This window comes from Phoxinus phoxinus (genome assembly GCF_949152265.1).
Source record: "Phoxinus phoxinus genome assembly, chromosome: 16".
Classification (NCBI taxonomy): Eukaryota; Metazoa; Chordata; class Actinopteri; order Cypriniformes; family Leuciscidae; genus Phoxinus; species Phoxinus phoxinus.
In genome coordinates, this window is record NC_136891.1 from 778,568 (window position 1) to 792,804 (window position 14,237).

The following is a 14,237-nucleotide window of genomic DNA, read 5'->3' on the forward strand; positions in this document are numbered from 1 at the left end:
ATATATATATAATCTATATACTGCTATATGTGAAACACTTGTATATAAAACAAGTTACTAAACAAGCTTAGTAACACAGTCATGTAGAAAAATATGACATCTTGACCATTTCAAACGACTACGGCGTAATACTGCAGCTACAACTGTCATTTAATGCTAAACATCCTAACATAAAGAAAAGAAGAAATAAAGGAAAGAAGAAATAAAGAAAAGAAGAAATAAAGAAGAAGAAGAAGAGCAGGCGAGGCCCTGCGAGGGAATCACGGATCGAACCGCTTGCATCTCTACAGTGGATCTACTAGTTGAGTTTATTGCTGAAAACAAGCGTTTTAATAAAGGAGTTGTTGTTTCTGGTGTGTGTGTGTGTGTGTGTGTGTGTGTGTGTGTGTGTGTGTGTGTGTGTGTGTGTGTGTGTGTGTGTGTGTGTGTGTGTGTGTGAGATGTTGAGGTATGGTCGATGTACTGAGAGAGTTTCGGCCGTCGAGGTTCGGAAAGGGTCGGGAATCTCTTCGGACGTGCTGCCTTCAACTGCTCATGTACAAAGTTTACGTGATTTTGGATCACAATGACCGTTTTGTTGCGTCTTTTATGGCAAAATTAGCTTGTTGTCGGAAAAGCAAGCAGTAGAACTAAGCGGTTACGCGGTTGTTAAAGGAGGAGTTCACTTCAGAATGAACATTTCCTGATAGTTCACTCTCCCCCACGTCATCCGAGATGTTCATGTGTCTCGTTCTTCAGTGGAAGAGAAATGCAGGTGTGTGAGGAACACACTCCAGATGTTCTCCATATAGTGACTTCAATGGTCCAGCGGGTCGAAGGTCCAGATGTGAGTTTCAAAGTCTCTCACGATCCAGCCGAGGAATAAGAGTCCATTTCTAATAAACATTTATATACTTTTTAACTACAAATGAATTATTTTCGATCAAATATTTCATCCTTCGGTCCTCGCACACTGAGTCGGAAATTCGTGTCCGAAATTTTTGCACGTTAAAAAAAGTAAATGCGACCTCACGTTTTGTTAATCACGTTTACACACCGCCCTCGAAACTTGCGTCCGTCATCCGTAGCTCAAGCATCTTGACCATTCAGAGTGACGAGTGACGAATAGGAATAAACGAATACGCAAGTTTCAGACTCGGTGTTCAAGGAGCTTCATGAGCAGAAAGATTTAGAAAACATGATCTCTCGACTGGTTTGGCCTGTTTTACGCTGTTCTTAGTGAGCAGAAGAAACCTGGTGTTGAGACTCCCGACCCGTTTCGTCCCCCATTCGGCCCCTTCATCAATCGACGGGCCCCTGGAAGATGAGGCGTGTGTGTGTGTGTGTGTGCGCGAGCGGGGCGGAGCAGAACGGGCACGTGGGTCTGAAAGCGTGAGTCCCGTGAGGCAGCGGCGTCTCGGCCCAGTACCGGCCCGTCTTCTCCGAGCACACGTGTCCACAGGGAACGAACGCGTGCGTCGGGGCGCCGGCGTCCACGTATAAACCCGGCTCACACCCGAGCCACAGCGGCACGTACGGGCCGACGGTCCGGCACAGGGGACACTCCCCGTGGCTGCCGGCACACACACACACACTGTCCTCGCGCTCGCGGTGGCGTTCGGGGCGCCGGCCCCAGTCGTGCCGGCCGTGCACGTGTCCACACGCGAGGTACGCCCACGGCTGCCGCTCCTCCAGGCTGTGCGAGCGCGGGAGGCTCGGGAACGCTAGCGTGCTCAAACCCACGGGACACTGCGGGCGACCCGCGTTCAGCTCCAGGCGGAGTGTGTCGAGGTGCCGGAGAGACGGAGACTTGAGGAGACCGTCGGCCGTACGCCACAGGAGAGTCGCTCCGCAGAGATCCACCAGAGACCCGTCCTGTAGAGCACTGCTCTCGCCCACTGCCTGCACACACACAGAGAGAGAGAGTGAGTGAGAGAAAGAGAGAGAATGTGTAAGAGAGAGAGTGAGTGTGAGTGAGTGAGAGTGAGAGAGTGTGTGTGAGTGAGAGAGTGTGTGAGAGTGAGAGAGTGAGTGTGTGAGTGTGTGAGAGTGAGTGTGTGACAGTGAGATAGTGAGTGTGTGAGAGTGAGAGAGTGAGTGTGTGTGTGAGTGTGTGAGAGTGAGTGTGTGAGAGTGAGAGAGTGAGTGTGTGAGAGTGAGTGTGTGAGAGTGAGAGAGTGAGTGTGTGTGAGTGAGAGAGTGAGTGTAGTGTGTGAGAGTGAAAGAGTGAGTGTGTGTGAGTGAGAGAGTGAGTGTAGTGTGTGAGAGTGAAAGAGTGAGTGTGTGTGAGTGAGAGAGTGAGTGAGTGAGTGTAGTGTGTGAGAGTGAGTGTGTGTGAGTGAGAGAGTGAGTGTGTGTGAGTGAGAGAGTGAGTGTGTGTGAGTGAGAGAGTGAGTGTGTGTGAGTGAGAGAGTGAGTGTAGTGTGTGAGAGTGAAAGAGTGAGTGTGTGTGAGTGAGAGAGTGAGTGAGTGAGTGTAGTGTGTGAGAGTGAGTGTGTGTGAGTTAGAGAGTGAGTGTGTGTGAGTGAGAGAGTGAGTGTGTGTGAGTGAGAGAGTGAGTGTGTGTGAGTGAGAGAGTGAGTGTGTGTGAGTGAGAGAGTGAGTGTGTGTGAGTGAGAGAGTGAGTGTGTGTGAGTGAGAGAGTGAGTGTAGTGTGAGTGAGAGAGTGAGTGTGTGTGAGTGAGAGAGTGAGTGTGTGTGAGTGAGAGAGTGAGTGTGTGAGTGAGAGTGAGTGTGTGTGAGTGAGAGAGTGAGTGTGTGTGAGTGAGAGAGTGAGTGTGTGTGAGTGAGAGAGTGAGTGTGTGTGAGTGAGAGAGTGAGTGTAGTGTGAGTGAGAGAGTGAGTGTGTGTGAGTGAGAGAGTGAGTGTAGTGTGAGTGAGTGAGTGTGTGAGAGTGAGTGTGTGAGAGTGAGTGTAGTGTGAGTGAGAGAGTGAGTGTGTGTGTGAGAGTGAGTGAGTGAGAGTGAGTGAGTGAGTGAGTGTGTGAGAGTGAGTGTGTGAGAGTGAGTGAGTGAGTGTGTGAGAGTGAGTGTGTGAGAGTGAGTGTAGTGTGAGTGAGAGAGTGAGTGTGTGTGTGAGAGTGAGTGTGTGTGAGAGTGAGTGTGTGTGAGAGTGAGTGTGTGTGAGAGTGAGTGTGTGAGAGTGAGTGTAGTGTGAGTGAGAGAGAGAGTGAGTGTGTGTGTGAGTGAGTGTGTGTGAGAGTGAGTGTAGTGTGAGTGAGAGAGTGAGTGTGTGTGAGTGAGTGTGTGTGAGAGTGAGTGTGTGAGAGTGAGTGTAGTGTGTGTGTGAGAGTGAGTGTGTGTGAGAGTGAGTGTGTGTGAGAGTGAGTGTGTGTGTGTGAGTGAGTGTGTGTGAGAGTGAGTGTGTGTGTGTGAGTGAGTGTGTGAGAGTGAGTGTGTGAGAGTGAGTGTAGTGTGTGTGTGTGAGTGAGTGTGTGTGAGAGTGAGTGTGTGAGAGTGAGTGTAGTGTGTGTGTGAGAGTGAGTGTGTGTGAGAGTGAGTGTGTGTGAGAGTGAGTGAGTGAGAGTGAGTGTAGTGTGAGTGAGAGAGAGAGTGAGTGTGTGTGTGAGTGAGTGTGTGTGAGAGTGAGTGTGTGAGAGTGAGTGTAGTGTGAGTGAGAGAGTGAGTGTGTGTGAGTGAGTGTGTGTGAGAGTGAGTGTGTGAGAGTGAGTGTAGTGTGTGTGTGAGAGTGAGTGTGTGTGAGAGTGAGTGTGTGTGAGAGTGAGTGTGTGTGAGAGTGAGTGTGTGAGAGTGAGTGTAGAGTGAGTGAGAGAGTGAGTGTAGTGTGAGTGAGAGAGTGAGTGTAGAGTGAGTGAGAGAGTGAGTGTGTGTGAGAGTGAGTGTGTGTGAGAGTGAGTGTGTGTGAGAGTGAGTGTGTGAGAGTGAGAGAGTGAGTGTAGTGTGGGTGAGAGAGTGAGTGTGTGTGTGTGAGAGTGAGTGTGTGTGAGAGTGAGTGTGTGTGAGAGTGAGTGTGTGTGAGAGTGAGTGTGTGTGAGAGTGAGTGTGTGAGAGTGAGAGAGTGAGTGTAGTGTGGGTGAGAGAGTGAGTGTAGAGTGAGTGAGAGAGTGAGTGTAGAGTGAGTGAGAGAGTGAGTGTGTGTGTGAGAGTGAGTGTGTGTGAGAGTGAGTGTGTGTGAGAGTGAGTGTGTGAGAGTGAGAGAGTGAGTGTAGTGTGGGTGAGAGAGTGAGTGTGTGTGTGTGAGAGTGAGTGTGTGTGTGTGTGTCTGAGTGTGTGTCTGTCTGAGTGAGTGAGTGAGTGAGTGTGTGTGAGAGTGAGTGTGTGTGAGAGTGAGTGTGTGTGAGAGTGAGTGTGTGAGAGTGAGTGTAGTGTGAGTGAGAGAGTGAGTGTGTGTGTGAGAGTGAGTGTGTGTGAGAGTGAGTGTGTGTGAGAGTGAGTGTGTGTGAGAGTGAGTGTGTGTGAGAGTGAGTGTGTGTGAGAGTGAGTGTAGTGTGGGTGAGAGAGTGTGTGTGTGTGTGAGAGTGAGTGTGTGAGAGTACACTGCAGGTTTTCTCTGTTTGTTTGTGTCAAAATGTGTGATTATATATCAATATGGCTACACAGTTATTATTACTACTAAATTAAAATATGACTAAGAAAAGTAAACAAGAAATACGGATGAGCGCATTGGAAACGAATGGGAGACGAATTTCCTCTAGTGGAAGCCAGACTGACTGAACATCATCTCACCGAGAGATCATTTACTGACATATCAAGCTCAAATTTGGAACACATGTTTAGATTGATATGTTATAAATCTTATATGTTATTTAAACATGTTTTTGAAAAATGTTCCTTTTTCATAATAAACGTAACTTTTTTCAAGTTCACTTTTTTAAAACTGTTTCCTCTTCATCAATAATCTGCAAGTGTGGTGTGTGTAAAGAGATCAAACTTCAGTCTGTCGCTCTAAAGCGTTCGAGATTTACCAGTTTAAACTGGACATTTATCTTCAGATTACGCTCAAAAAGTGAATAAATGGATTATAAATACAGAGTTAATATAATTTAGTACCATAAAATCCCCCCAAAAATACAAACTATTAAATTTAAATTGTTATCAAACTAAAATATAGTATAGTAATTTCATATAAATAAATAAAAATATTTTGGTCATGTTTGACCGACAACGAAGAGCTCCAGAGTTAAAGATGCAAACAGCAGATTTCGTCCCGTGTCTGGATTAGGGATGTGACGTGAGGATACTTTCTCACCGGTTAATCGACATGTGACAACACTGGTAATACCGGTATCAACGGCGGGGACTTTTAAATCGCGACTTTAAAAGCGAAACTAAAATGCGCACGTCTGCACAGGCAGTCATAATGTTGTGGAGCGGAGCGAACGTTTTCAATTAGTTCCTGCCATCGGAATGAACCAAGCGTTCGCTGTGTTCTGCTCGCTACGAGCCCGTGGACGCGCACCATTGAGAACGCCCGTGTGCATTTTAGTTTCGCTTTCAAATTAGCGTCAATTCAAGGGCGGATTGCTTGAGTGTGTGTGTGTGATGTTCACCAGCGGTCCGCGTATGGGTCCGGATCGGGTCTCTCTGAGGGCGTACACGTCTCCACACACCGAGATCTCTCTCCACACACCCTGCTTCGGCTCTTCTGGGAAACCCAGCGGATGCATCACCAGCACGCCATTGGTCGTCAGGCCGTCCATGTGACCATCCGGATTCTTCCATTTAGTTGCTTTCTCCTGCATGAGAGATGCATTTACACTAGGAGTGTGCGTGGAATGATCTTTACACAGCTGAGTAAAGGCCTCAGACCCTGGAATCGAAGTTAGGACTGTAAATATGTACATGCGTTCATGCCTGCGCTAAACAGTGTGTAAAGATTCCTACATGGGAATGTTGTAATGTGTAGATGTGTATGTGGAATATGATTGTTTTTAATGTATGTTTTTTTAGTTTGTGATGTCACTGCCCTAATATAATTGCCTCTTGTGGGATTAATAAAGTGGTTAACTTTACTTCACTTAAATGCCACTTTTGAAGCGCTTCTGAGCCACCTTTGCAATGCAGAACGGATTAAAGCGTAATGCGCCACTGCCTAATGCATGAATGTAACACACTTTGATACCGATATGATGGCCGATATATCGAGCATCCCTAATGTTAGGGTTCAGATGTTGGATGGTAACTTATACCATTTTTTACATAAAAAATATGTTTTTAAAGTCGCAATGAAACTTAAGTAGCGACTTATTGCATGATATATATATCGCCACGATATCGATCTCGGCCGATATATGTTCTTTTACAATGTTATCATTATCGGCCTGATGAGAAAACTTGGCCACTATATTAAAGCTGATAAATACTGTATTATTTCCTCCACTGAGACACTTCAGATGCGCACTGCTCAACATGATGGTTTTTAATTGTTTGAAATATGATTGGAAAAAAGGAAAATACAGTTCAGTGCAAGTCTGTCATATAAGCTACATAAAATTATAATAAAAACATTATAATTGTGTGTTTGGGACATGGCTTTTATTGCCGAGACTTGTTTTTGTAATCAGGTAATCAGTTTTTTTATATAAAAATTATATAAAAATTTGGATTTAGATTTATAAGCCAATATATCGGTATCTGCGATATATGTAATTTTTTATGTTATCGGTATCGGCCGATATCGGTTCATTTTGAATGTTATCGGCCTGATAAGAACATTATATTAAAGCCGATAAATACTGTATTATTTCCTCCAGCTGAGACGCTTCAGATGCGCACTGTTCAACATGATGATTTTGAATTGCTTAAAATATGATTTAAATCACTTTAAAAAAGTGCAACATGTGCAGCGCAAGTCTATTATATCGGCTACATAGAATTATAATAAAAACATTATAATTGTGTGCTTTAGACATGTCTTTTAATGGTGAGACTTGTTTTTGTAACCAGGCTCTAAAAAATGACATACAAATTTGGATTTAGATTAATCGGCCGATATATCGGTTATCGACTTGCGAATATAAAGAATTATCGGTTATCGGTTTCGGCCAAAATGTTAATTTCCTACAAAAAATGAAGATCCTGAACAGTGTTATTCTGCAGTGCTTCCCCGGACCGACACCCACCCCGAGGAAGATGTTCTTGGAGGAGTCGAAGCCGGCGGCGTAGATGCGCGCGGTGAACGGCGGGTTGCGATCGCAGACGATCCTGCAGGCGAAGCGGGAGATGGTGCTGGGAGCCGAAGACGAGTCCTCGCTCTCCTTAGAGCCTCCCGGCGTATCCGTCACCACGAAGTCTATGGGGCTCTCCGTCGAGCGGCCGATCTGCACACGGCATTATGGGACACGTCAGTCTCAGAGTCCAACACAAGCAAGAACAAGACGTACTTGGGATTGGGGATCGTTTGAATTTTAACGATTCCGATTCTGCTTCTTATCGATCCCTAATTTCAATTCCAACAAGATTAAAAAATTTTAAATAAACTTAGATATCATTCTCATCAGTCTCCGAGTCGAACACAAGCTAGAACAAGACGTAACTAAGGTTGGGGATCGTTTGAATTTTAACTTCTTATCAATTCCAATAAGGTATAAAACGTAGATATTATTCACATTTAGTCTTATTGCAGAACATATAATGTGGTTTAAAAACAACTAGCCGAACTAATATAAACTTCAAGCATTATTAAAGACAATAAACACTCAGTAATTAAAAAAAGAGCAAATAAAAAATGAGCAATCTCAACAGAGAGACACCGCTGAACACAGACATGAGTGAAATAAACAGTGTTTTAAGATTTTCAGGTGTTCAGGTGCAGAAATTGTAATCAAATGAAACAATAACTGAACTTTATAAATAAAACACATTATAAATATAGTTATTCAGAGAAGAACGAGTGAATTTTCTCTTTGTCGTCTGTTGTTTGATTAGCTTTATTAATAATATTAAGGAACATTACTGTTATTATAGAGCAGGAATATTAGTGCTGTCACTTTAAGAGCCGCACGGATCCAGTACCCCGATACACAGAGTCTCTGGCGCTCGATTGGTCTAAACTCAAACTGAGACGCTCACAGAGGGATCGAGAAGAGGAACAGAAACGTTAATTCTCGAGCAAGCGCCCGCGTCCCGAGCTGACCTGGAACATGTCGGTGTCGTTGTCGTGGCAGTACTCCACCACCACGGTCTGGCTCCGGGAGAGGGTGAAGGAGATGCTGTGCTGCCCCCTGCTGTTCACCGCCTGCACACACAAAGGTCACGCACTCACTATCCCACAATGCACTGCGCGGCGGCGTGCTGAGAGAAACGCACCTTGCTGTCGTGAGGGTTGCTGAGGACGTGCACCGCGCTGGGCTTGACGCCGTTGGCCTTCGCTCTCCTGTAGAGAGCAAAGCGGCTCCTCTTGCGGCCCCGGTCCCCTCCGGGCAGAGAGCCATTATACCTGCAGACACGTCACGCATTACTTCAGCGGGAGCATCTCTGCAGGCAATCATTACATTGTTTAAATTAATATCTTTTTCGCTAACTGTGATTTTGTATATGTACATTTCTGAAATACATAACTCAGTTTCCTCTGATAACAGAACACTGTGAACTGTAATATACACTCTTTACTGTACAGCGCTGTACAAATACATGTGAATTGAATATTAGGCTATATCACAGTCTGAGGAACTGTTACAATAACTGCTCACATCAAAATATATTTGACTGGATAAGTCGACAGAAATAGTCATCTAATGTGAAATAACCCTGAGGTCATTAAAGGAGTCGTTCACTCCAGAATTAAAATGTCCTGATCATTTACTCTTCCCAGATGTTCATGCGTTTCGTTCTTCAGTGGAAGAGAAATGAAAGTTTTTGAGGAGCACACTCCAGATGTTCTCCATATAGTGACTTCAATGGGGTCCAAACTGGTCCAGATGTGAGCCTCAGTGCATTTATTTGACATATTTCCTAAATTAGAAATAGCTAATTGGAAAATATCAATATGCAACATGCAATAATATGAACTTAACCAGAATTAAACTTATAGATTCTGTAATTAAAAAGCTTTTTTTCTTCACAAATAAAGGCATAGATAGATAACTACAGAAGTACTCCGTGATCCGGTTCGGCTGGGAACTTTCCTCAAATATAGAACTAATAACGATAATTCCTCATATTGACTCACATAAATTCGAGCTGCATGATTCTGGATAAAGAGAGAATCAAATAGAGATTGCGATTCTCACACGATTTTAAACACACAGCTAAACAGAATAACATGTCATTTACTAGAGGTTCTGCTGCAGTGTCGCCTATTTAACATGTTTAATTAAATGGAATTAATTATTTATCAGAAATCAGTTTGAGTGAACGATTCAATGACTCACTCTTGAAGACTTCACTTGTTCATTACTGGATGAATCAGTGTTTCTGAGCGAATCTCTTGAGTGAATGATTTAATGTCAAGCACATGTTTAACAGTCTCTTGTCGCCACCTACTGGTGTAACGATGTTACTCACACAGAAAATCCACCAATCAAAGAGTCGAATGCGGCCGATCTCAATACTCTCAAAACACATATTTCAATATATATATATGCATACTTTGAAATAAACATAAAATCTGCTGTTTCTAAGGATATACTCGAGCGCTGAAACCTGAAGAGTTTAGAGATGTGATGTTCAGAGGCATCATGTGACGTCCATAATAAGCGAATTACCGACTCCTCTCGATCGAACACTGACCTCAGTGTGAGCCGCCACAAGAGAAGCGGTTGTTCAGAGCGAGGAGAGAGCGTGTCAATGGCACAGCTGGGCTCAGAGTGTGTGTGTGTGTGTGTGTGTGTGTGTGTGTGTGTGTGTGTGTGTGTGTGTGTGTGTGTGTGTGTGTGTGTGTCTGTGTGTGTGTCTGTGTGTGTGTCTGTGTGTCTGTGTGTGTGTGTGTGAGATACTGACACTCGTTTATATAAATCACAGCATTTCAGGGCTTATGAGCGGATGAATATTCATATATGGGTTAGATGTTGCCAGAGCGTGTGTGTGTGTGTGTGTGTGTGTGTGTGTGTGTGTGTCTGCAGAGGTCAAAGTGCTGCTTCAGCAATGAGACAGCAGAGACTGCGTTCGCATGAATGCATGTAACCACACACACACACACACACACACACACACACACACACACACACACACACACACACACACACACAGACACACACACACACTCACTCACTCACTCACACTCTCTCTCTCTCTCTCTCTCTCTCTCACACACACACTCACTCACACACACACTCACTCACACTCTCTCTCTCTCTCACACACACACACACACACACACACACACACACACACACACACACACACACACACACACACACTGAAATATTAAAATGCTTATTTTTCCTCTATATAGTCGCATGAGCGTATGAAACCCTGAGTGTTTTAAAATCAAATAAAAATTCAGATGCATTAGTATCTCAGTAAAGCAGTGATACCAGAGACTGTCTGACCGCAAACTCTCCTCGCACGTCGTCAAACATGACAAAAAATCATAATTTCAATGAAATTAATGTACTATATTTTAGTTCAATAATGTTTTTATTTAATATTTAGTATTTTTAGGGGATTTATGGTACTAAATTATATTTACGCTGTATTTATAATCCATTTATTCACTTTTTGAGTGTAGACCTGAAGATAAATGTCCAGTTTAAACTGGTAAATCTCGAACGCTTTAGAGCGACAGACTGAAGTTTGATCTCTTTACACACACCACACTTGCAGATTATTGATGAAGAGGAAACAGTTTTAAAAAGTGAAATAAAAAAAAGTTAAAGAATTTTATGTTTATTGTTATGAAAAATGTACAAAAATGCTATTTTACATTTTTATATGAAATATATATTTTCTTAAACATGTTTTGCTCTAAAACTGAGTAAATCAAAGCCATAAGTGTGCGCCAGTAGTGTGAGATGTGAGTGTGATGTGTCAGTAAATGATCTCTCAGTGAGATGTTGTTCGGCTGCAGTACCGAACGCCTCCACTAGAGGAAACTCTCTCATGTACAGCGAGCAGCACAAGTGTGACTGTTATTACAGGACCATTAACCTGTTCAGATCATGTGCAGGACTGTTGTGTTCACAGTGAGTGCCAAACCCTGCACCAAGTTTCGTACTATTCCAATGAAGTAAAATAACTCTAAAAAAAATTCTACAGTTTTCCGAAGAGCACCAGAGGGTTAAAACTAGAACAACGAAACACAGAATCCGTCATGCATGTAGACCAGAGCAGCATTATGAAGTTACAGAACACAGATGCAGATTATGATCATGATTTCTCCTGTTTATGACCGTGAAGCTGCGGTGGAAATAAAGCTGACTGGGAGTGATCTGGTCTACTTTCTCTATGTGAGGAAGAGGAAGGAGAAGCATCTGTGTGAGAGTTCCTGCCCTGCACGAGCACTTCCTGGTATCTCTCTCTCTCACACACACACACACACACACACACACACACACACACACACACACACACACACACACACGCACACACACACACACACACACACGCGCGCACACACACACACACGTGTAGGCGGAAACATTTTACGCTCTCATTTCCTGAGTGGATTATGTCACGCGCTCGCGGCCGCGCGCACTCTGTTGATAACACTGATGCACTGATTTATCAGCCGTTGATGGAGATTTATCAAGCAAAGCAAGTCCTTCTGTTTCCTGATCTATGCATCAATGCAACCATTCGAGATTATCTGATTCATTACAGAATCTGTGCATGTCAAGTCAAGTCTGCTTTATTTCTGCAGCGCTTTATACAACACAGCAGCTCATAAACAACCAATGATGCAAACTACATCAAATATCAAACTAAATTCAGTTCTATATAAGACTATGGAATCATTATTCAGATTGATAGTGAGATCAATAATATTACTGGATATTAGACATGTTTGCATTCGTCTACATTTCCTATAAAAGTTTTCTATGTGTGTATCGGCAGCATCTTCTGTAAATATCGGTCGAGAATCAGTTAATAATAACTTTACTAATGTTCACTCCCACTGCACATGGAGCCGCAACAATACAATACTTCATATGTAATAATGTAAATACGTCAGTTTAGTTTAATAATAACATGAATCACATTATAGGTCAGATCGAATCAGAACTATCGCACTGTGAGGCAACAATATTGACAAATTGAATACAATGTAAAAAAAAGTTTTTTTTTTTTTTTTTTACCCAACCGCTGGGTTACACATATTGGGTCACTATGCTGGGTTATTTTTCCATAAACGTTGGGTCATTTAAAAAAAAAAATCGTTGGGTAATTTCTAGTAATAACCCAGCTGTTGGGTTAAATACCTATATTGGATGTACACTTGTGTATTTAGAATTTATGTACACAATTATGTAAGCTATATTTACATGAAATGCTAGACTCCCCAATATTTAGTTTGTAATTAAAAAATGTATATATCGGTTCACTCTAAAAAATGCTGGGTTGTTTCAACCCAATTTTGGGTCAAATTTGGACAAACCCAAACGTTGGGTTAAAAATGTAATTTAAAAATGTAACCCAACGGCTGCGTTTGTCCATATTTGACCGAAAATTGGGTTGAAACAACCCAGCATTTTTTAGAGTGTTGAGACATATTTAGTGTTTTATACATATAAACAATCTGTATTTCGAAACAGAGTGTATTTTATTTATTAATTAGTCATTTCATAAATAAAAACAAATAGTTAACTTAACTGTTGGGTTAATTTTAACCCAACCTTAAGATAACACACAGTTAGGAAGGTGTTATACCACCACATAGTTGGGTTATTTTTAACCCAACATTATTAAGTTATTAACTAATAGATAGTGTTTGGGTTGCTTTTAACCCAATGCATTGGGTTAAATAACCCAGTTGCGAAGGTGCTGCTATACCACCCCATAGTTGGGTTACTCGTTGGGTAACATTATTAACTAATAAATAGTTAACTTAAATGTTGGGTTGCTTAATTTTAACCCAACTGTAAAATAACCCACAGTTGGGAAGGTGGTGCTGCTGCTGATATCATACCACCCCATAGTTGGGTTACGCGTTGGGTTATTTTTTAACCCAACATTACTAAGTGAGTAACAAACCCGGCGCTGCTGTAGTAAATGCGCTTCATCATCATCATCCTCATCATCATCATCATCCTCACTCACCCGAGAATCACCAGCTCGCCGTATTTCACCGGATCTTTGGAGCGGGCATGTTCGTGCTGGTTCGGCTGCAACATGGGACTGGACACACTGTTTCTCTAGCCACACACACACTCTCTCGGTGGCACAGAACCGGGTCGAGCCGCGCGAGTCAGCAGAACCGATCAAGCGTTGAGGAAAGCGTCGGGTTTACACGGAACGCGCGCGGGAATCGCGTCTCGAGCGCATGGCTCTTCACTGGATCATAGCGCGTGAAGAACCCGGAGCGAATCCGTTCATCTGGTCCAGCGGCGGCGGAGTGGCGCGAGCCATGTGTGCGCGCGGGGGGGACGCGCGGTGCCGACGCGCGCTGTATAAACGCCAGCCTGCACCTAGATCACCGACTCCGCGATGTTTAGTCGGATAGTGTGTGTGATCGACATTAGTGAAGCGTTAAGGTCACGTTTTGTGCGTTCATTCATAAATCTGCGAGGCGCGCGCACCCCTCGGCGTTGCGCGCAATGACGTGTCCCGGATTGCCTTTGAGCATTACGTCACTGTACAATAGAGTAAAAATGTGTCTGATGATCTGAAGTCTATAAGCCAATATCATAGATCATAGAGAAGACACCAAACATCGTTTAAGAACTGTTTTAATCGAACAAATACTGCAAATGTAACAGCCTATTATACAGTTATTAATATTAGAGGAAATTACTGTATAGGCTACTGTATATAAATTCTTTATTTCATAAAGGATTGTTTTTTAATGCAATTTTTTAGTATTTATTGTTTACATCATTTGGTTTCGTTGTATAGGCAACAGAACATTTTCTTTGTGGTTTTGATTTTGATTTGCATATAATAGACTAAATAAAATAACATGCATTATAAATACTAACTCAAATACACTTTTTTCACTATTTTAATAAAGTCCATTAAGAATATATTTTGTATATATAATGTTGTTATTGTTGTTGGCAGTCGTGCTTTCTCATAAAGAGTCACTGTTTGGGAGATTCATGTTCAGATATTTCATATATTTATAGTTTTAGGCATGTGAGTGTTTAATAACTCTTCAGTTCTGGATTTTAATGAGTGACTTATAATAAATCCCTCACATTA

General features: G+C 42.7%; 2 protein-coding genes across 3 annotated transcripts in view; both read right to left on the minus strand.

Annotated features, from left to right (window-relative positions):
- LOC306983387 (uncharacterized protein) overlaps nt 1-14,237 on the minus strand; it is a gene marked incomplete at its 3' end in the record, with an annotated part of 471,868 nt that overhangs the window by 175,401 nt on the left and 282,230 nt on the right. The gene's annotated exons all lie outside the window — the stretch shown is intronic.
- On the minus strand, nt 121-13,609 carry LOC307012496 (E3 ubiquitin-protein ligase pellino homolog 2). Of its 2 annotated transcripts, XM_079639225.1 has the most exons (6): nt 13,137-13,609; nt 8,247-8,376; nt 8,074-8,175; nt 7,061-7,258; nt 5,489-5,674; nt 121-1,881 (listed from the first exon to the last, which is right to left on the minus strand). In XM_079639225.1, the coding sequence occupies exons 1-6, from the start codon at nt 13,208-13,210 to the stop codon at nt 1,282-1,284; spliced, it is 1,290 nt and encodes a 429-aa protein (XP_079495351.1). In that variant the 5' UTR covers nt 13,211-13,609; the 3' UTR covers nt 121-1,281. The 2 variants fall into 2 exon arrangements, with proteins under 2 accessions (XP_079495351.1, XP_079495352.1); XM_079639226.1 differs by lacking the exon at nt 7,061-7,258 and having other exon boundaries at nt 286-1,881; nt 13,137-13,419.